The sequence below is a fragment of the Aulonocara sp. 'chitande type north' Nkhata Bay genome, linkage group LG11, assembly GCF_057382095.1.
Source record: "Aulonocara sp. 'chitande type north' Nkhata Bay isolate Kocher_YH1m ecotype deep benthic linkage group LG11, A_spYH_male_GT1.1, whole genome shotgun sequence".
Lineage (NCBI taxonomy): Eukaryota > Metazoa > Chordata > Actinopteri > Cichliformes > Cichlidae > Aulonocara > Aulonocara sp. 'chitande type north' Nkhata Bay.
This window is the reverse complement of record NC_141354.1, coordinates 15,130,862-15,152,453: the sequence shown is the minus strand read 5'-3', so window position 1 is coordinate 15,152,453 and position 21,592 is coordinate 15,130,862. Positions and strand designations below refer to the sequence as shown.

The window sequence follows — 21,592 nt, the reverse complement described above, 5'->3', positions numbered from 1 at the left end:
AATGAAACATGAGCAAACTGAAGGATGTTTAGAATGCTCATATATTCCCCTGTGTAATTGTCTACACATCTTTAACTTGATAGAGTATCATATTGTAATTTTCTACAGTCATCCACTTACCGTCCATTTTATTAGGTAAATCTGCTCAACTGCTCATTAATTCAAATATCTAATCAGCCAATCACATGGCAGCAACTCTACGCATTTAGACATGCAGTCATGACCTGCTGAAATTCAAACTGAGCACAGTGAGGGAATAATGGTGATTTAAGAGAGCTTGAGTGTGGTATGGTTGTTGGTGGTTTCTTTACAGATAATCGTCTGAAAAAAAGAGAAAATATACAGTTACCAGCAGCTCTCTGGGTGAAAGTGTCATGTTGATGCCAGAGGTCATAGAAGAATGCTTTGAACCTCTAAAAATTAAATTAAAAAAGAAAAATGCTATGAGCATATGGATGTTTCTTATCAAGCAATTTAAATGCTACTGAACTGTTTACCGGCTACATAATGCTAACTGTGGAACCGGACTCACCAAATCCTTCTTTTTAGCCTCCTAGGACCTGGCTTCCACATATGTGAACACCACATTTTGGGTGTTCTAAATTTTGCTCTACAAGGGCCTGATATCCACTTACAAGGATATTATACTGCAACTGTTCTATCAAAATTTAAAGCAAATGTCCTCATATGTGGATCTAATTTTTCTCAGAAAATAAATCAGGTAAAAAAATCAAATCTGGTAATTCTTTATTTTTACATTCATTGGCTCCCAATCAGCCTAAATAGCAATAAGAAATTTAAAATCCATGCCATGAAAGAGTTCGGGTCTTAGGAGGTTAAAGCTAAACAAGAGGACTTTTGGAGAGGTCCTAAGTAAAGGATTAAGGAACTGCAGGTATACCCCCAATATCAATTTTTTTCTTTTTTGTTTGTTTGTTCTTACACTCCAAGTGGATTTTGACATGCCTTTTCCTATACAGCCTTCACCAAAAATGTCTGACTGAGGTGGTTGTCCTCTATTCTAAATAACAACATTATAGGATTTATAAGAATGATCATGAAATGGTAGTGGTTATCTATTTGAACAAGGCTTGGTTACATTGGCTAGATGGCCAAATGGAGGAAGAATCCTGGCACTTTCAAACTCCATTTCACAGTTATTAAAACTACCATGTTACTGGGATTACTCATAGACATAATGATTTTATACGCTTACCCTGATGCCTCACCACAATCCCTCACAGGAGTCCACAGAGACTTCCTTGGAATTCATGGCTTATGTTTGCTCCGAGATGCAGTATAAATTCTGAACCCATATATACAGACAAACACACACCCACACACACGAATGCCACTATCAAATTAATTCAATTAATAACAGGTGGCATCAAAGTTCCAGACACATCCAAATGACAAAACAAACACAATGCACATCACCACAAAGTGCCGCAACAAAACCATTACACAGCCATTAATCCTGCTTTTATTTAATGAAAACCTCATTTTGGATACAAGAGCCATAATTAATCACCAGGTTTAAGAAAATTATTGAACATGCAAGCAAATGGCAAATGAAAAAGTTAATTAAAGCAGAAATTACGTACAAAAAAGGGATTTCTTAAATGCCACACACATGCCACCACTCTTTCAAATAGCGTCAGTGAACAAAAATGAATAGATACCCCTGTAGTGCTCAAACTGCCATGACACAATATAATAAAACTAATAAACTATAAAACCACCCACAGGCTGTGTATCAGTTATTTAGGGAAAAATGTTACATTCATGTCCATGAATACAAATCAATAGATTAAATTTCCAGTGTTTTGCAAACTGTCATAACAGTACGGTCAAAGGCCATGTGGGTTCACTGAATGATTTGATGAGTATGAAAATGATGTGAATCATGTGCTATAGCCTTTACGGTCACCAGTTGTCAACGCAATTTAACACATTCAAGCCTGACATGTTACAGCTCTCCACTAACATTGTGAGAACACCACAAGCGGGATTATCTGGAGGGTGTTTTATTTCTCTTGTGACTTGTAGAATCAATGGCAGGTCATACTGAAGCTGTTCTGGTGGCACATGGTGGGACAACGTGTTTGTAAAACACTTACTGTATCAAAAAGTGAAACAAAAACTACACATAGAGAGGACCACTCAGTCAACTCAGTCAGCTGGCGGTTTACATCTATGTCTGTCCAGAATTATATGACATATGGACCAAAGATATAGAAGTACGGCAATTTATTAAAGCATATTAAGTGTTCATGTCATGTTCAGACTATATATATATATATATATATATATATATAAATATAGATATAAAACCACTGTGAGTTCAGAAAAAATTGCACCTTTTAATAAGCTGAGCAGGTCAAGATGTGAGAGAGACAGGCACAAAGTCCATTTCTGTGTGTGTGTGTGTGCCTATACATTAAATGTAACAGGTAGCATTCCCACTTGTGCTGTGTTAAAAATGAAAAGGGTGCACATTCATACAAGAATCTGACCCATTCAGATGTCATCAGTTTACAGTTCCGCACAGAAGTGCGTGTCTGAAAGGGGCTTATTTGTGCAAGCAACAGTAGAATAAAAATCACCATAACTCTCCTCTCTTCTGCTACTCTCAGCATATAATATCAGTACAATAATGAGTGCTTCACCAAGCCATTCTCAGGCATGAGGGATTGAACATAATGTAAGTACAGCACAGTGTCAGAGGAATGAGGGGGGGAAAAAACTTCACAGAGCAAAGAGAATACATAGATCAATGGGGAGACACACTAATCAGGTCCATCACGGGGATGTCAATTCTTTTTCATGTTAAAAATTCATTGTCGCTTTTGTCTTGTTCCGTACAGAATTTAATTAATTAATAGCATTAATAAATTAAAGAGCTCTTTAATCTTAATCAAGGTTTCTATTTGTGAATACCCTCAAAGAGGAAAAGAAAAGCCAAGAACAGGGTTGCCTATTATTACATGCACCTTCTTAGTTATTCCAGATGAAATGACGCCTGAGTCAACAGCACATCAACAAGAGGAAAGAAAAGGAAAAGCTCAAAATAACATAAGTTCTGACGTTGTCATATGGAAATACGCACTTTTCAAGTTGCTGAGAAAGTATTTGCTGAATCTTTTCTTGACAAACTTCAACAAAGAAAAACATACACAAGTTACAAAAACTTGTTCTGTTCTCCTTCCCAATGACTTTTGTTTTGGGGAGAATTAATTGTGTAAGAGCATGAGTTCTAGCATACTCTTGGGGCCCTAGAGGCACAGACTCATGGAATTATCATTTTCTGGCACCACACAACATAGCCTCACAATGAGAGAAAAATCCACCACTTGGTAACAACAAAAGTGTGAAGAAAGCACAAAGAGCAGCATTGCTATTCAGAGGTTGGGGTGGTATAAGCAAAAACCCATCAAAATCTGAGCCATTCACTTTTGTCTCACACCAACTTTTCCCTCATTCTCTCTAAATGGCAGGATTAGCTCCAAGTGAAATATAAGCAAAATATCATGTCTGACGTGTGGCTTAGCAAAATGTTAACCCTTTATTATTAGTAATGTTTCTTAAAAAGGAATGACATGACACATCACTTACATAATCTTTCAAAAATAGTAAATATGACTCATATGGAAAAAAAATGAATCAAAATCAGAAATGCTAAAATATAATTACCGTTGTTATCCATGAATATACAAAAAAAAGCAAGAAAAAAATAGCAAAGCACATTAAAATTGTTTTTTATTAAGATGCCAAATTACAGTCATTTACTTAAAGTCACTTTACAGAAAAATGTGTTTTTCTGTTTTTCTGACTGTGTAATATTTAATAGCAAGGAAATTTTACAACTGGACTTGTTGCACAGAAGTCATCCTAACACAGTACCACAAATTTTTCTTTCTTTCTTTTTTTTTATCTTTAGTCTGGGAATTTAGCAATTTATAGAAAAAATAGCAGTGGTATAATGTCCACTGTTTATCATCCTAACTAAAAATGTCTATTAATGTTAGAGATGGTCAGAACTACTAATATTTGCTGATAGTTCCGACTTTAAGGTTATCATTTTTTATTAGCCATAGCCACTAGCCGCTCCTTAAACGATAACACAAGGCTAATGTGGCTATTAGCTAATTGCTAGTAGTTAAACGGCTAATGTTAAAATGTGCACCCGCCAGTTTAAGATTTGTGATAACTGCTTAATTTTTTTAGGGTTTTACTGACCTCTTGAAAGTCCTCACAAAGTGTCAGCTACTTGTCATGTGCTCAGCAGCTAATGACGGGGCTGTGTGCCTGCCCATCTGCAGCAAGCTGTGAAGTGTGTCAATGAGAGGAGGGGAAGACAGTGTTGCTGTCGCTAATACTGTTGCAAATGGGTTTCTAATCCAACACCAAATTATGTTAACTTTGATGCATTAAGGCAGCGGTCCCCAACCCCCGGGACTCGGACCGGTACCGGTCCGCGAGAGTTGAGGCTCAGGTGTGAAATGTATAGTTTTCAGGGTTTTTATCGGTTTTCAGCGTTATATTATCTCTTTTTTTCGGTACCGGTACTAGTTTTATTTTGTTGTATTTATCCGCGACACCTTAAAGGCCGGTCCGTGAAAATATTGTCGGGCATAAACCCGTCCGTGGCGCAAAAAAGGTTGGGGACCGCTGCATTAAGGGCTTTGGGCTTTGCATCAGTAGTTAGCACTATATATATAGATCAATATATAGTTCAAATCTAACTAATACTGATGTGTTAAACAGTACTACAGTGCAATCTAAAAACTTTATTATATCTGTTGCATCAAAGTCAGGATGGCCTTCCTTTGGTAGCAAATGCAGACCAAGGGAATGCATTTTATTGGTTGTTATCAGGCCTATGCTAATAACAAACTATAAAATTCAACTAACTGATCTGACCTACATCAAAATGTTGTCATGAGTCTTTTCAACCAACAGTTTGCTGGTCTGTTAGCCACCAGAGCATGGTAATAAAATGAATGAGGCAGACATTTGAGTACACAACCAGTAGAGGATTTTGACATCATTCAAGTGACAAAAGACAAAAAACATTTGTTAAGTCAAAACTGGTTCAAAGCGTCATTCTTCTGTTTTCGTTACCTGCTCTATGAAGCAGGATTCAAGGATCTAAAGCATCTTTGCTGTGAGATTACAGGGAGTGCAGAATTATTAGGCAAATGAGTATTTTGTCCACATCATCCTCTTCATGCATGTTGTCTTACTCCAAGCTGTATAGGCTCGAAAGCCTACTACCAATTAAGCATATTAGGTGATGTGCATCTCTGTAATGAGAAGGGGTGTGGTCTAATGACATCAACACCCTATATCAGGTGTGCATAATTATTAGGCAACGTCCTTTCCTTTGGCAAAATGGGTCAAAAGAAGGACTTGACAGGCTCAGAAAAGTCAAAAATAGTGAGATATCTTGCAGAGGGATGCAGCAGTCTCAAAATTGCAAAGCTTCTGAAGCGTGATCATCGAACAATCAAGCATTTCATTCAAAATAGTCAACAGGGTCGCAAGAAGCGTATGGAAAAACCAAGGCGCAAAATAACTGCCCATGAACTGAGAAAAGTCAAGCGTGCAGCTGCCAAGATGCCACTTGCCACCAGTTTGGCCATATTTCAGAGCTGCAACATCACTGGAGTGCCCAAAAGCACAAGGTGTGCAATACTCAGACACATGGCCAAGGTAAGAAAGGCTGAAAGACGACCACCACTGAACAAGACACACAAGCTGAAACGTCAAGACCGGGCCAAGAAATATCTCAAGACTGATTTTTCTAAGGTTTTATGGACTGATGAAATGAGAGTGAGTCTTGATGGGCCAGATGGATGGGCCCGTGGCTGGATTGGTAAAGGGCAGAGAGCTCCAGTCCGACTCAGACGCCAGCAAGGTGGAGGTGGAGTACTGGTTTGGGCTGGTATCATCAAAGATGAGCTTGTGGGGCCTTTTCGGGTTGAGGATGGAGTCAAGCTCAACTCCCAGTCCTACTGCCAGTTTCTGGAAGACATCTTCTTCAAGCAGTGGTACAGGAAGAAGTCTGTATCCTTCAAGAAAAACATGATTTTCATGCAGGACAATGCTCCATCACATGCGTCCAAGTACTCCACAGCGTGGCTGGCAAGAAAGGGTATAAAAGAAGAAAAACTAATGACATGGCCTCCTTGTTCACCTGATCTGAACCACATTGAGAACCTGTGGTCCATCATCAAATGTGAGATTTACAAGGAGGGAAAACAGTACACCTCTCTGAACAGTGTCTGGGAGGCTGTGGTTGCTGCTGCACGCAATGTTGATGGTGAACAGATCAAAACACTGACAGAATCCATGGATGGCAGGCTTTTGAGTGTCCTTGCAAAGAAAAGTGGCTATATTGGTCACTGATTTGTTTTTGTTTTGTTTTTGAATGTCAGAAATGTATATTTGTGAATGTGGAGATGTTATATTGGTTTCACTGGTAAAAATAAATAATTGAAATGGGTATATATTTGTTTTTTGTTAAGTTGCCTAATAATTATGCACAGTAATAGTCACCTGCACACACAGATATCCCCCTAAAATAGCTAAAACTAAAAACAAACTGAAAAGTAGTTCCAAAAACATTCCGCTTTGATATTAATGAGCTTTTTGGGTTCATTGAGAACATGGTTGTTGTTCAATAATAAAATTATTCCTCAAAAATACAACTTGCCTAATAATTCTGCACTCCCTGTAGGCTTGCTTTAAAGCCATAATATAGTGGATTAGATTGATGCCAGTCACAAATGTGCAATTGACCTTCACAGTCTGCAGACAGAAGAGAACAGGTATGTTCTTGGCAAAATAACAACATGCCTACAACCTCTGTGAGCTCTAATACTGTTACTGATGACTCCAATTATTTCTTTTTCCCCTTTCCCTTATTCATGCTCCTATTAATGTGTGCTTGTGATTTAACCGATGAGGTGGATTTGTATTTAGGTTCACTGAGCAGGTACTTTTTATCTTAGTGTTGTGCCAGTGAAACCATTAAAAATTTTAATACTGGTTAGTAGAGCTGGGCGATAGAAGGATAACGATACAGTGGGGCAAAAAAGTATTTAGTCAGCCACCGATTGTGCAAGTTCCCCCACTTAAAATGATGACAGAGGTCAGTAATTTGCACCAGAGGTACACTTCAACTGTGAGAGACAGAATGTGAAAAAAAAATCCATGAATCCACATGGTAGGATTTGTAAAGAATTTATTCGTAAATTAGGGTGGAAAATAAGTATTTGGTCACCTCAAACAAGGAAAATCTCTGGCTCTCACAGACCTGTAACGTCTTCTGTAAGAAGCTTTTCTGTCCCCCACTCGTTACCTGTATGAATGGCACCTGTTTGAACTCATCATCTGTATAAAAGACACCTGTCCACAGCCTCAAACAGTCAGACTCCAAACTCCGCCATGGCCAAGACCAAAGAGCTTTCGAAGGACACCAGGAAAAGTATTGTAGACCTGCACCAGACTGGGAAGAGTGAATCTACAATAGGCAAGCAGCTTGGTGTGAAAAAATCAACTGTGGGAGCAATCATCAGAAAATGGAAGACATACAAGACCACTGATAATCTCCCTCGATCTGGGGCTCCACGCAAGATCTCATCCCGTGGGGTCAAAATGATCATGAGAACGGTGAGCAAAGATCCCAGAACCACACGGGGGGACCTGGTGAATGACCTGCAGAGAGCTGGGACCAAAGTAACAAAGGTCACCATCAGTAACACACTACAACGGCAGGGAATCAAATCCCGCAGTGCCAGACGTGTTCCGCTGCTGAAGCCAGTGCATGTCCAGGCCCGTCTGAAGTTTGCCAGAGAGCACATGGATGATACAGCAGAGGATTGGGAGAATGTCATGTGGTCAGATGAAACCAAAGTAGAACTTTTTGGTATAAACTCAACTCGTCGTGTTTGGAGGAAGAAGAATACTGAGTTGCATCCCAAGAACACCATACCTACTGTGAAGCATGGGGGTGGAAACATCATGCTATGGGGCTGTTTTTCTGCCAAGGGGACAGGACGACTGATCCGTGTTAAGGACAGAATGAATGGGGCCATGTATCGTGAGATTTTGAGCCAAAACCTCCTTCCATCAGTGAGAACTTTGAAGATGAAACGAGGCTGGGTCTTCCAACATGACAATGATCCAAAACACACCGCCCGGGCAACAAAGGAGTGGCTCCGTAAGAAGCATTTGAAAGTCCTGGAGTGGCCTAGCCAGTCTCCAGACCTCAACCCCATAGAAAATCTGTGGCGGGAGTTGAAAGTCCGTGTTGCTCGGCGACAGCCCCAAAACATCACTGCTCTCAAGAAGATCTGCATGGAGGAATGGGCCAAAATACCAGCTACTGTGTGTGCAAACCTGGTAAAGACCTATAGTAAATGTTTGACCTCTGTTATTGCCAACAAAGGTTATGTTACAAAGTATTGAGTTGTATTTTTGTTATTGACCAAATACTTATTTTCCACCCTGATTTATGAATAAATTCTTTACAAATCCTACCATGTGGATTCATGGATTTTTTTTTTCACATTCTGTCTCTCACAGTTGAAGTGTACCTCTGGTGCAAATTACTGACCTCTGTCATCATTTTAGGTGGTGGAACTTGCACAATCGGTGGCTGACTAAATACTTTTTTGCCCCACTGTATGTATCGCGAAATAACTTTTTCTTGATAGAAAAATTAAACTATTGCGATAGGCCTCACCGCTCTTGTCCTCTTAAAAAAAAAAAGAACAGCCAATCCAAATTAAGTAGCGCAGAGCCGAACCAATCACAGCCGCAGCGTCACATCACGTGACTTGTTACGTACAGCACAAGTGCCAAGCCGGTGTTCTGACAAACCATCCTACTTTGGCAAAACGTGCTACCGTAAGTAGTTTATGCACATTTCTGCTGTCACAGAGTAATTCCAGCACCAATTTAAGTAGGTATGACGGTTTGCCACTTAACTTTGCCCATCAGAGTATGCTTGTAGCTCATATGCATACAGCCAGAATGGTTTGCCACTTCATTTTACCCGTTAAAGTATGCTTGTAGGTAACATTCACAAAGGTAGAATGGTTTGGCACTTAATTTTACCCGTCAGAATAGGTGTGTAGCTGTTATTAACAAAGGTAGGATGATTTGCCACTGAATTTTAGCTTTTAAAGTACGCTTCTAGCTCATATTCAGAAAGGTAGGATGGTTCGCCACTGAAATGTAGCTATTAAAGTATGCTTCTAGCTCAGATTAACAAAAGTAGCATGATTTGCCACAAAATTTTAGCAGTTTAAGTATGCTTGTAGGTGACATTTACAAAGGTAGGTTGGTTTGGCAGTTAATTTTACCGGTCAGAGTATTTTTCTAGCTAATATTCACAAAGGTAGGACAATTTGCCACTGAATTTCGCGTAAGGTAGGATGGATTCCCAGAACACCGGCGCCGCACGTGTGTATTTGTTTGGCAAGCAGCCAGCCGCCGTGCCGCCCGGGTAATGGAGGAAATGAGTGTGCCGACTAGAGAAAAATCAACCGAGAGCGTGACCGAAGGTTACCGAAGAGAAAACTGATGATGGTTCCAATGCCGGAGAGCTTGTCGAACGGAAGAGCCATAGAAGTTCCGTAATGTGAAGGTATTTCGGCTATTTCAAGTCTGACAAAAAACAGTAGCCGAAAAAATTGCTTTCGGCACAAAAAATTGTGCCGAAAGCAAGTCTGGTAATACAATAAACCGGTGCATGCTCAATCCCTGACTGAAAGCGCTAATTCGTCATTCGGCTTTTGTCAGACTAAAGTAACTGTTAAAACTCTTTGAAAAGCTAAGCTATACAACAAGGAGAGTTTGAGAATTTCCTTATATAGTTCTCAGTTTATTTGATATTGACAAAAGTTAGTCAATTTTGTCTGTTCTTCTGTAAAACAAACTAAGATTTATTTTTAGAATTAATATTTTGTTTTTAAGTGGAATTGACAATTTAGTAGTCTGTTTCGTTTGTTCTATTTTGAAACTTAAACGCTTTAGCAGCTGCCTTTTGTGTAGTTTGCAATATTTGCCTTTATTTATCTGAAAAAGTCTCATGTTCCTTTAGTACATCTACCCTGTTGAACTTATTATGGGAAATAAATATTTAAATCAAAACAAGCTGCTGATTATTTCACATTTTACTTGTGAGCAACGGCACATTTAAATCTAACAAATATAGTTATTTGGCTTATATCGTGATAGATATCGTTATCGCCTGAAATGAAACAAACATATCGTGATATGAAAAAATCTTATATCGCCCAGCTCTACTGGTTAGTATCTCAGTATATTGAGTTAAACTCCTGGGTACAAGAATTTGTGTATATATTGTGCAGCTCCCTGGCGATTCCTTGGTTGAAAATACTAAATATTTATTGCTCTACAGACTGACTGTGAAATATTGTTAGTTAACTATAATGCTAATGACATTTCATCATTGAATCATCAAAATATTGATTCAGCAAAGCTCCCCTTTCATCCCCTTTCATGTTATCATCACTGCATAACATTACAGCTTCTATCCATTGCAGATGCTTAATCTGACATCTCTGTAAACAAACACCTCAGAGTACAGTTGGCAGTATTATGGAGACTCACAAAGAATTAAGAAAATAATGCTATATAATATACCAACTAACATTTTTTTTTTGTGGTAGAATCTTCAAAGTACTGAATACTGCTGAGAAAATATCGTCAGCTCACAAGGCATTGCACACACTATCCATCCCTGACCACAAGGACACTGACTCAGCAGTGAAAAGCTGGGAAAACAAATTAAACAAAAGCTATTGAGCAGAGTGCTATTAACACAAATTCAACACTCCTCTATTTTGCTTTACCTTTCAGAAAAGTATTGCCACTGCAGAGATTTGTTTTTAGCTTTTGGTATTTTGATAGATTAGCTGTAAAAGTGATACAAGCTGAAATCTGAATTCCAACTCAAATATTATCTCTTTTTATAAAGTTATTTCATTTGGTTATACAAGCCAATTATCCCCATACAATATGTGGGAACAGCAACGTGCAATGTATTAGAAGTGAGAAAATATATACATATACTGCTCAAAATAAATTAAAGGAACACTTTTTAATACAAGTACAGCAACAAGTCAGTTTAACTTCTAGGACATTGATTTGGTCGTTTAATTAGCAGAGGGAGTTGTAAATCCGTTTTAGCTGCAATGTATAGACAGCCGCAACAATGAAATAACACCCAAAGACGGAATGGTTTTACCTGGAGGCCACTAACAATTTGCTAAGGTGAGAGTCAGTACTACTAACACGAGGCGATCTGTGGACCGTACAGAGGTTGCATAAGTAGACCGACTCCTGCATGATGGCACATCAATATGTGTCATTGCCAGAAGGTTTGTGTCTCCCAGCACAGTCTTAAAAGCATGGAGGAGATTCCAGGAGGCAGGCAGTTACTTTAGGAGAGCTGGACAGGGAAGAATAGAAACTCCTTAACCCATCAACAGGACCAGTATTGGCTCTTTTGTGCAAAGATGAACACTGCCAGAACTCCGAAATTACGTCCAGAAGGCCACTAGTATCACTGTCTCTGTCAGGCTAAGCAACCTGACTGCCATCAGGTATTGGGATGAAACCCTCGGATGAAGAATGGATGAAGAAATTGATACCACTGACTTGCCCCCACAAAACTCATTAGAACAATATTATGGTTTTGCCCATCCAATCCTGCCAGATTCCACCTCAAACTGTGCAGGAGCCCAATGGTGCGTGGTCCAGATCTGGAAGGATATTCCCAGGACACCATCCATCATCTCATTAGGAATATGCCCCAATGTTGGCAGTATGCATACAAGTACATGGGGCTATAAAACTACTGAGTATGATTTTGGTGCAATGAACTTTGGGCAAAATGGACTAACCTAGCTGCCACATTTTTTTTTTACTTTCATTTTTGTGGTGTCTTCAAATTCAGCACTCTGTAGGTTGATAATTTTTTATTTCTATCAAATGATGTGTCCTTTGGCTCTTAATACATTACTCAATGCATATCAATATAGATATCCAGCATAATCTTTTTAACACATTGAGATATGATGTGTGATAGTTTTATGCATAAAAGCTAAACAGCTCTATCTAAACAGCCAGCAATCTGTAAGAGACTGCCCTTAAACCTTTAGATATAAAAATGACAAACATAATGTTAACCAGAGGGAAGAAAGACCATTTTTGCTCCTCGCATGGCCGTCCAACTGACAAACTGAATTACAGCAGAATTTGGAATGACTATGACTTAAAGACCAGACGAGACCTAAAGACAAGGTTATGCCCATTTCACATTTTGCCTTTCCAAAACATGAAATGGACATGGAGAAGTTGCAGTAAGCTGCAGTAACAGCAGAGGGAGAAATTTTGTTTTATTTATTTTATCTAATGCCAACATGAAAATAATCACGAGAAAGGGTTTAAACAGACATTATTAACACATTCACATGTATATACATGTTAGCCACTTAGCTTAATAGTTTCTGGCGATTACAAACCCTGGAATGTACTTCATACGTTTTTTGCTCACCATCGACGTCTTCACTTTAAGTGTGTGTGTAAGGAGTGGGGTGGAGGGGCCAACACAGAAGGCAGCACCGAAGTCAGTGGAGCAGACAGGTAACATTTAAACACAGTTATTCAAGTTGACTACAACTGTGGTAATGTACTGTAAATGCAGTAAAGCTGCTGAGAGCAGGGAAGTCTTTGCCAGAACCAAAGCATGTCCTGCTGATAATGGTACAGCTGCTCCCCTGAACAGCAAAGGAAGACAGACTAGGACCTAATAGTCCTCCTGGCTCAGTGAGACCAATAACGGAGCTTAGAAGGAAAGTAAATTAATATGTTTGACTCAAAATAGTTTTAATTCTCAGTCCAAAAACCCCCAAAACCAAACAAAACACAACCAAAATTAAAAAGCCGACACATGAGAATTTGCTATCATTGGCAGATTTATGGGGAAGATGGTTAAGTGTGTCTACAATTTATCATGTTGTAAATCGTACCATCCCTGGAGGGAACAAAGTAGGGTTGGAGTTTAAACAAAGGACTTGTATGTGTCATTCATCACAGTGCACATATCCTTAACTATATCTTAAAAAGGCACCCCTCAAAGTCCAGCAAGTATAACAGAAAGTTTACTTCCATTTGGTCTTCTGTTTCAGATCTTTCTCCTTTTTTCATAATTCCTTCATATTCAGATTTCTGGATTATTTTCCATTCCAGTTCAGAGAGTCTTTTCTTGTTTAAACACGTGCAAATACATTTACAAACATAAATACATCCTTACATTTGAGCAAGTTAAAAGTCATATAGCAGCTAAACATTAGTTAAGTCCATTATATATAATTTCTGCACTCTGCCAACCTTTCTTTGCCTAACAAGCCCCACATTACGCAGCTGTGCCCCACCTGAACTGCTCTGGTCAGTGTTGGTAGGCAGGCCTGCCTTACCAGCTACAGGTCATGGTTAGGAAACTGCAGCTTCCCAGACACATGTCCCCAGTTGCTCAACCCCAGCCCAAATTGAGGTAGAAGACCATAACCCAGTTTGTTACTATAACCAGTAAGCAGACTAACTTCACTTCAGATGTCTCAAGAGTTCAAGTACCCAGCTGCTAATTCTGATCCTGGTAATATTATAATTAAGTGCATCCTTATTCTGTTGCATATTGACCCTTATAAATAACATAACTCATTATTGGTCATTGGCCTTTTTCTGTGGGTCTCTCTGTCTACAGTAACTTTAAAGTGTACTTTATTGGGTTCAGGTGACTGACTTGGTCATTGACGAAGATCTCATTTCTTTGCATTGAGAAATTCTTGTGCTTTTGCAGTATGTTTTGGGTCATTATCACTTTGCTCTATGAATTACTGTCTGATCAGTTTTTCAGCAGAATACCGAGCAGAGTATAAACCTGTACACTTTATAATTCATCCTACTACTTTTATCAACTGTTGGGTCATCAGCAAACAATAGTAACTGGCAACACCTGCCCATCTCATAACAATGCCTCTACCATGTTAGATAATGTGTTATGCTTTGGAAGTTCTTTATTTCCTTCTCCATATTTTTTCCCTATCATTCTAGGACACATTAATCTCCCCTTTTTTCTTCAGAGAACTGTGCAGGTTCCTTAAGATGTTTTTTTTGTTGTTGTCTTCTATGGTCTTTTGAGCCTAATTATGCCTCCTCTCACTTGCAGTGACATCTCTTTGGGTTTCATATTTAAAATTACAGTGAAAAGCTATTTTTAAAAAAAACCCAACTTCCTGTCAGTCACTTGTTCAAATAATTTTGAGCCACTTGAAACAGGTGGGCCATGTATGAAAGTGCAATTATTAAACAGTTACTGGAAAAAAGAAAAAATATTGAAAAACCATCTTTAATTAACAGTGCACTTCAATCACATCTTAATTGTTTGATTTAAATCCAATGTGACGGTGTACAGAGGGAAAACTACAAAAAATCATTTCTTTGTCCAACAAATTAAGGAACTGTATTAAAGAACTGTATTATCATTCAACACATGAAATAACAATGATCCATTCCAGGAAATGCTATTTTCAATTTCAGTGAACTCCTTTCATGATGTGATAATATCATGTTATCATTTACATAACCGTTCAGAATAACTGTAATTAAAAACTGGCAAATGTTATTTGAATTAGGGCTCGGGTTTCAGGTAAAGCATGACAGTTGAACCGAGTTTGTTGCAATGATTGTTGAATTAGGAGACAATGAGATTATTTATCTAAATTAAAATCTTTTATATTTTACCATTTATGGAACATGTCTGAGTCATTTCTAGATTAAAACTAACACTATATTTATTTCAGCTTTAAGCCACAACGGTTTGATAGTGGGTCAGTCCAGTAACAGTCTGGCTTGCTGAATGTTGACAAGCATTAATTGCTGTTTTGGGAAAACTACACGCCCACATGAAATTTAGCACAAGTAAAGCAATTTTTCTGTCTGCATGACTGATTATATAAGGGATGGACTTATGACCATGACAAAATTTAAAACTGATCCCATTCTTTAAAAAAAAGAATCATCAACACAGACAAAAAAATATTGTCTTTTTGAAAATATAGCAACATTGTCACAGCTGAAATCATGTCGCTACAATAAGAAAACTGAATAATGACAAGCAGATAAATCTTCTTCAGTTAAATAAGAATATAAATTTATCCCGAAGCAAGAAAGCAAAATTTAAAACAACAGTTTTGTTTCCTTGATGTTTTCAGAAACATATGATTACAAAAGAAACAAGGCAAGAAATTATTTTGTCCTGGCTATATTTGAACTAATGCCAGGACAGTAACCACATTAGCAGGCATAGTTTATTTTATTAAAAAAAAACAAAAAAAACCCCACACAAAACGCAAGCAGCTGATTGTTGGTATTTCAGCCCACACCTGTCTGTTCTTTTATAAGTTTTATATTCCCCATCGAACAGCTGTTTCTAATAAGGATAATAACGTATATAGTTATTTATAGTCAGCCTCATTCATCAGACCTGCAGAAGCAACCTGTAGTGAAGTTGGCTAAACTCACTTTGAACTCATGAGCTAGTAGTTACTGAGGTTCGCTGTAAATTGGTAGGACTGGGATTAAAATAAAAATTCTGACATTGAAAACCTTTTAATATTTGAATTCTGTTGTGGGTTTTTTGCTTTTGTTTTTTAAATGTTACTAAGGTTAAAACAAGCGTGAGTCAGTGTGTTGGTGGAATAGCAGAAGATTTTTGGTTTGGTTCAGTTTGCAGTATTTCTGCAACATGACTGATTATTGCTCGTACTGGTTCTTTCTGACTGTTGATTCTTTCTGGTTGTTTGTGACAAGACTTACGTGAGACTGTGAGATCAGGATGCGATGGTGAATCGAGCAACGTGGTGACAAACCTTTCAGTGTATAAGCCTGATGGTATTATGCAATTGGATCTTTTAAGTATCTAAAGTGATTCATCTGCTAAAGTATCAGCAGTGATTCAGCACTAGAATTATTCTCCTTCATTGTCACTCTTTGCTATAAATCCTGTATTCTGTTATCAGTGACCTCAGTCCACTTCCACTGAAGTTGAACCACATAAATGGGCCAGGAGAAATCATTTGGCACTGCCTCTTGGAGTGTCTCACTGTGAAATACTGGACCCCACTTTCGCCTCTGATGGAGCATGCTTGTGAATAGAAGTGGGTAATCAAAATGTCTCTTTTTAAAAAAAAGAAAGAAAGAAAAGAAAAGGTTCTGACAGGTTTAAAAACTGATGATCTGTGTATCCACACTTCTCTATCCGCTCAGCGTAGAGATAATCTTCTCATAATATACATAACGCTTATCTGTGAAGACCGCGTTTATTTTTGAGCAATTTAGTTTTGACAAGGAAAATGTGAGACCTAAATGGCTTTTTCCTTTGAAAGTGAAACATAAAATGATTCTTTAAAGGAGGATTTATTTGGGAAAGTAGAAAATAGAACATCCCAAGAATGCTAGAGTGCAGATTTTTTATGAGTCACATATATAACGTGTCCTTTAAACAACGAATTATTTATATATTTACTGATATTTTCTCATAAAGCACGTCAATGATGATTGGCTTAAAACCTTCACAGTTAAACCAATTTGCACAGTTTGATGGCTTCACTGAGCACTGAGTTGGTGATCAGTGTGTTCAATAAAAAGCATTAGCAATATTTTAATAATCAAAATCCTTGAGGAAGGCATGTACCACAAAAATGGCCAAGAATGGTGTTATCTGAGAAAACGTGTCAATTTAACCCTGAGCAGTTAGTACGTCTGTTTCTGTACATGGATGCCCATTTTGGAAAAATTGTGTGAATTTACTGTCCAAATAATACTTTCAGAGAGAAATACTAAGAGGGCAGCCTGAAAATGCAAAGCAACAGGGACTTTGGAAGAATCTAGGAAGCTCACTGAGGAAACAGTTGTTTGCCTGTTCAGTGACCAGAGAAAGCAACAGGAAATCTTTGTGTTTGATGTTCATGTTTTTCTGATGTTTGTCTCCACCTCTGTCTCCTCCAGTAAAGCAGTCGAATAAAAAAGATAGGTAGTGAGCTAACCCATGCATCACAACACAAGATTTCGTGGACTTTGTTTTTTTATGTATACTTTAACTGAAGAGCACCTGTCAGATCAGCCATCAGAGTCATGCAGCACTTCCCTTCTCCTCAGTAAAAAAATCTTCAGTTTTCAGAAGGCGGTTACATTTCCACTCAAAACGATGTCAGAAAAGACTGGACACACAACACCCCTTGCACACCACATCAGACTTGCCTGACATCTCCCTGAAGAAAATAAGTAGCCTTTGTCATGTGCAGCCTAAAGATAAACTTTCTGTCAGAACTGAGCACTGAAGGCTTCCCTCCCTTGCATCTTTCCACCCCAGTCTGCCAGCTTTCAAACACAGCCTTGAAGGTGCACTGCCGCTTTCTTACCTCGTTCTGAAGTTAGCCGGGTGTGGATGCCCGTCATACAAAGATAAAAAGTCATATTCCTCCTCCACAGCGAAAGATTGAAAAACTATATGAATCCTGTTCCCCTCCTCAGCAACAATCACCCAGGTACAGTTCGCTCCATTTGGATATCCATATGGAAAGCCAGGACTTTCTATTGTCCCATTCCTGCCTTTTAAAGTGCCTCCACAAGAATGGATAAAACCTGGAAGGAAAGAGAACAAACACAACATCATTATCCAATGCATATAATGGGTTTGTGTGAGACTCTCAGCTGAAGAATAATAAAGTAAAATGCTCTGCAGCACAGAAACAAAAAGAGTACTTCATTTTGATAAACTTCGTCTGCTGCAAGCGTTCAAGCAGCAATAAATAAAAGAGATATTTTAAACAGGCCTGCACAGAGACAATTCCAAATAGCATTTGTTCATAACAACTGAATGCACCCTATGATGTTCATGTGCAATATTTCTTTAACTGAGATCAAATTGTTTGGAAAATCCCCATTGTTCTCAGCTGGCAGAAGCTACGAGAGAAATCTGGCAACCAGCTCACTAAGAGCCAAGTTTTGTGTTTCCATTTATGATTTCTGTTTTCTTTCAGATCAAATAATGACAATAAAATGCAGAAAGCTGCAGCTGCAGTAATATAACAAATGTATAACTGAGGATGCTTTTAAAAAAGATTGTGATGTGTCATTAGAGTCTTTTTTATAGGGTCTAAAAGTGCCAGAGATAGGCAACAAGTAAAGTCTTCTGATTTGGTGCTTCAAGCTTTTAACAGCAGATTAGTCATCTGTCTTGCACCAGCTTACTGAGAACTGATACCCTAGACACATTATGTTAAACCTCATACCATCACTGTCAAGCTACAGTAATCTGGTTGCTTTGCTAACCTTTGTAGTGTTGATGCAAAGGAACGTAAGTGCCACTACTAAACAACCTTGTTTTCACAATATCACACCTATTCCCTCCACACTTCCACATCCAGAGTACTTCCGTAGTTACACAGAATTGCTCCCATGCACACTGTGTCACAATGCAAAGAGCGTCCCCTTTTCATTTCAGGCTATCTTGCATGTTGTCTAATGAAATGCAAACGTAATTAAGATGCATGGTTTACCCCCCACAATTTACCCCTTGTGTAATTAGCTTTTCACACTTGGTAAGTAAAGGATGTTTTGCATAGTGTGCTGCCCACACACACACACACACTGCAGTATGGGAAAAAGGCAAACACACAGATCACTTGGCAGCTGTGCCACTGAAATGGCCTCTAACTAGACAGATAATAATCTGGTTGCTTTATAAACTGAAGTGACAAAACAGTTAAAATGTTAAACTGTGAAGCAAAGTAAAAAAATTAATTTCCTTCTTGTCAGACTGTCATTTTGTTACTTTTGAGAAAAGCATGGAAGTTGTGTATAGCTACCAAAACAAGGTCTATTATGAAATATATGATAATGCACTGAAATACTGCATTTTTCAGCAGTTTTTACTCAACGGGGTCATGACCCAGCAAAGCACAGGGGTTCTGGCCTAGAATCCCAGAACCGTACATCTTCATGCATATACTGTGCACCCTGACCCGTGTTCATTTTTATGTAATCTCTTGTGATTTTCTCATAGAAACAGTTACAAACATAGTGTGTCAGTAGAGTTCTATATGTAATGCATAAAATAAAATGTCTGGTGATGAGCTGCTGTTCTAAATGCAGAGGAGACAAATTCTTGCCAAGATTTGTTGCATATCTAAGTTGCAATTATTTCCGCCAGCACAGAGCAAACTGGGTAATCATGGCAAATTTGGACCATTGATGCGCCGCCTACAGGGTCAACATGATCCAACCTGTGACATGGTGCTTTATGTGCATTCAAGCACTCTTGGGAATATCATAAATTGCCAGAACAGCACTCATCAATGAGCCACCAAAGTTATGAGCATGGGTGGAAAAATATGGATTTTTGATGGCACATCAGGACCAGAAATCTGCCAGCATGACATACACGTCTGGCCAATAAGTAATGTGATATTTGTAGGTGCTGTGCTGTTGCATTTTTATGTCTTCCTAAGACAAAATGGTCTAAAAAAATTTTGAGAAGCAGTGTTTGCAGCTGTACTACTGTTGTTTTACATTACAAAGATTTGGTTTGTACAGGGAGAAAATGCATATTAAAGTACTATCCGAATCCTGGTGTCTGGCCCTGTTTCCTTTCCAAGTGATCTCTGCTGTTTTTATGAAAATATTTTTGAATACATTTTGCCAAAATTCCATTTTACCAAGTCATTACCACAGAAAGTCATGCCAAATAAAATTAACATAATGTTCTGTGACATTCCATTTAGTCTACAAGCTTAGTCTTACACAGAATTATTGACAGGAAAAAGACTTGCGTTGTTGGTTTAAAAGGCTATTCAACAAATTTTATACATAAAGTTTGGGTAATTTGCCTATGCTGTATTCAAAGAGGTCCTGCCATGAGTGGAATATGCACTGTTTAAAATATATAAATATATCTTTACTGATATAGACTGGATAATGTGTTATATCATTTGATGGAAATGAAAATGATCAACCTACAGAAGGTTGAATTCAAAGACAACCCCCCAAAAAAGAGAAAAAGTGATGTGGCAGGCTGGTCCATTTTTGCCAAAATTTAATTATAGCAACTCAAAATGTTACTCAGTAGTTTGTATGGCCCCCATGTACACAACGCATGCCTGACAATGTCAGGGACCAGAGCGTCACTGCACTTTGAGGTACAATCTTGCAGCATTGGTTGGCTTGAAATATAATGTCCCAGAGATGTCCTGTTGGATTTCAGTCAGGCTACCAGTCAATGCTATCAGTTCCTTCATTCTTGAGAAACTGCTGCATACTCTCACCACATGAGGCTGGGCATTGCTATTCACCAGGAGGAACCCAGAACCCACTGCACCAACATAGGGTCTTAGAATAGGCCCAAACATTCCATCCCAGTACCCAAAGGCAGTCAAGCTGCCTAGCCAGTAGAAGTCCCTGCATGGACCACCATCACCGATCATGCTGAACGATGTGACAGACATCATAATGTTCTCTGCCTTTTCTCCAGACGCTTTCATTTCTGTCATCTGCTCAGGGTGCTCATGTGAAAAGCACAGGGCACAGCGGTGGACCTGCCAATTCTGGTATTCTATGGCAAATGCCAGGTGGGCTCCACATTGCCAGGCAGTGACCACAGGGCTCATTAGAAGATGTTAGGGCCTCAAACCACCCTCATGAAGTCTGTTTCTGGTTGTTTATGGCTGAAAAATAAAACTTTAATGGCTGACACAAACAGGCACAAAATAACAAAGTCAAAAACAGTTAAGAAAGCAGGAATCCAAATAAATCCATGAATCAATAAACAGGATCCATCCAGTTAAACAGAGAGATTACTCAGTGAGGACAAAAGGAAGTGCAGCATTACTAATGAGAAACAGCAGGCAGAGGAACACATGGTAGCTCAATTAACAACGAGGAGGCGAAAACAGTCAAGGAATCAGGGCACAACAGACAGGAAGTACACAGGACAAAAAAAGAAACAGCCCCTCAAAGTAAAACAGGAAATAGCCGATCGTAGCAAGAATACTAATGCTAAACAAGACAAAAATGAAAAAAAGAACCAAGGCATAAGAGAAAGGCAGGCATTACAGAAACACTGGAGACATGACTCAAAACCAAAGAAAACTAAAACTTGTGACTAGAATAGATCTAATAACATAGTGAGAATGGTTGGTGGGATTAAAGTATTTCTGAAGTGGCTGTGGCTCAGGAGGTAGATCAGGTTGTCTACTAATCGGATGGTTGGTGATTCGATCTCTGGATATTCCAGTCTGCATGACAAAGTATCCTTGGGCGAAGATACTGAACCCGGAGTTGCTGCTGATGCGTTCATCGGAGTGTGACTGTTAGACAGAAAGCACTTAAGCATAGAAAAACGAGCTTGTGAGAATGGGAGAATGAGGCTTGTAGTATAGATGGCCTTACTGTTGTTAGGTTATGCTGCTTTGTCCACTCTGCTGGTGTTATA

General features: G+C 38.7%; 1 protein-coding gene across 2 annotated transcripts in view; it reads right to left on the bottom strand.

The window, feature by feature from the left end:
- The window catches only part of LOC147318685 (CUB and sushi domain-containing protein 3-like), a 255,640-nt gene that overhangs the window by 222,872 nt on the left and 11,176 nt on the right, over window positions 1-21,592 (bottom strand). For both annotated transcript variants that reach the window (XM_086310755.1, XM_086310756.1), the window contains exon 2: window positions 17,523-17,745. In XM_086310755.1, the coding sequence (XP_086166881.1) occupies window positions 17,523-17,745 (223 nt within the window). The remainder of the gene's footprint in view (window positions 1-17,522; window positions 17,746-21,592) is intronic.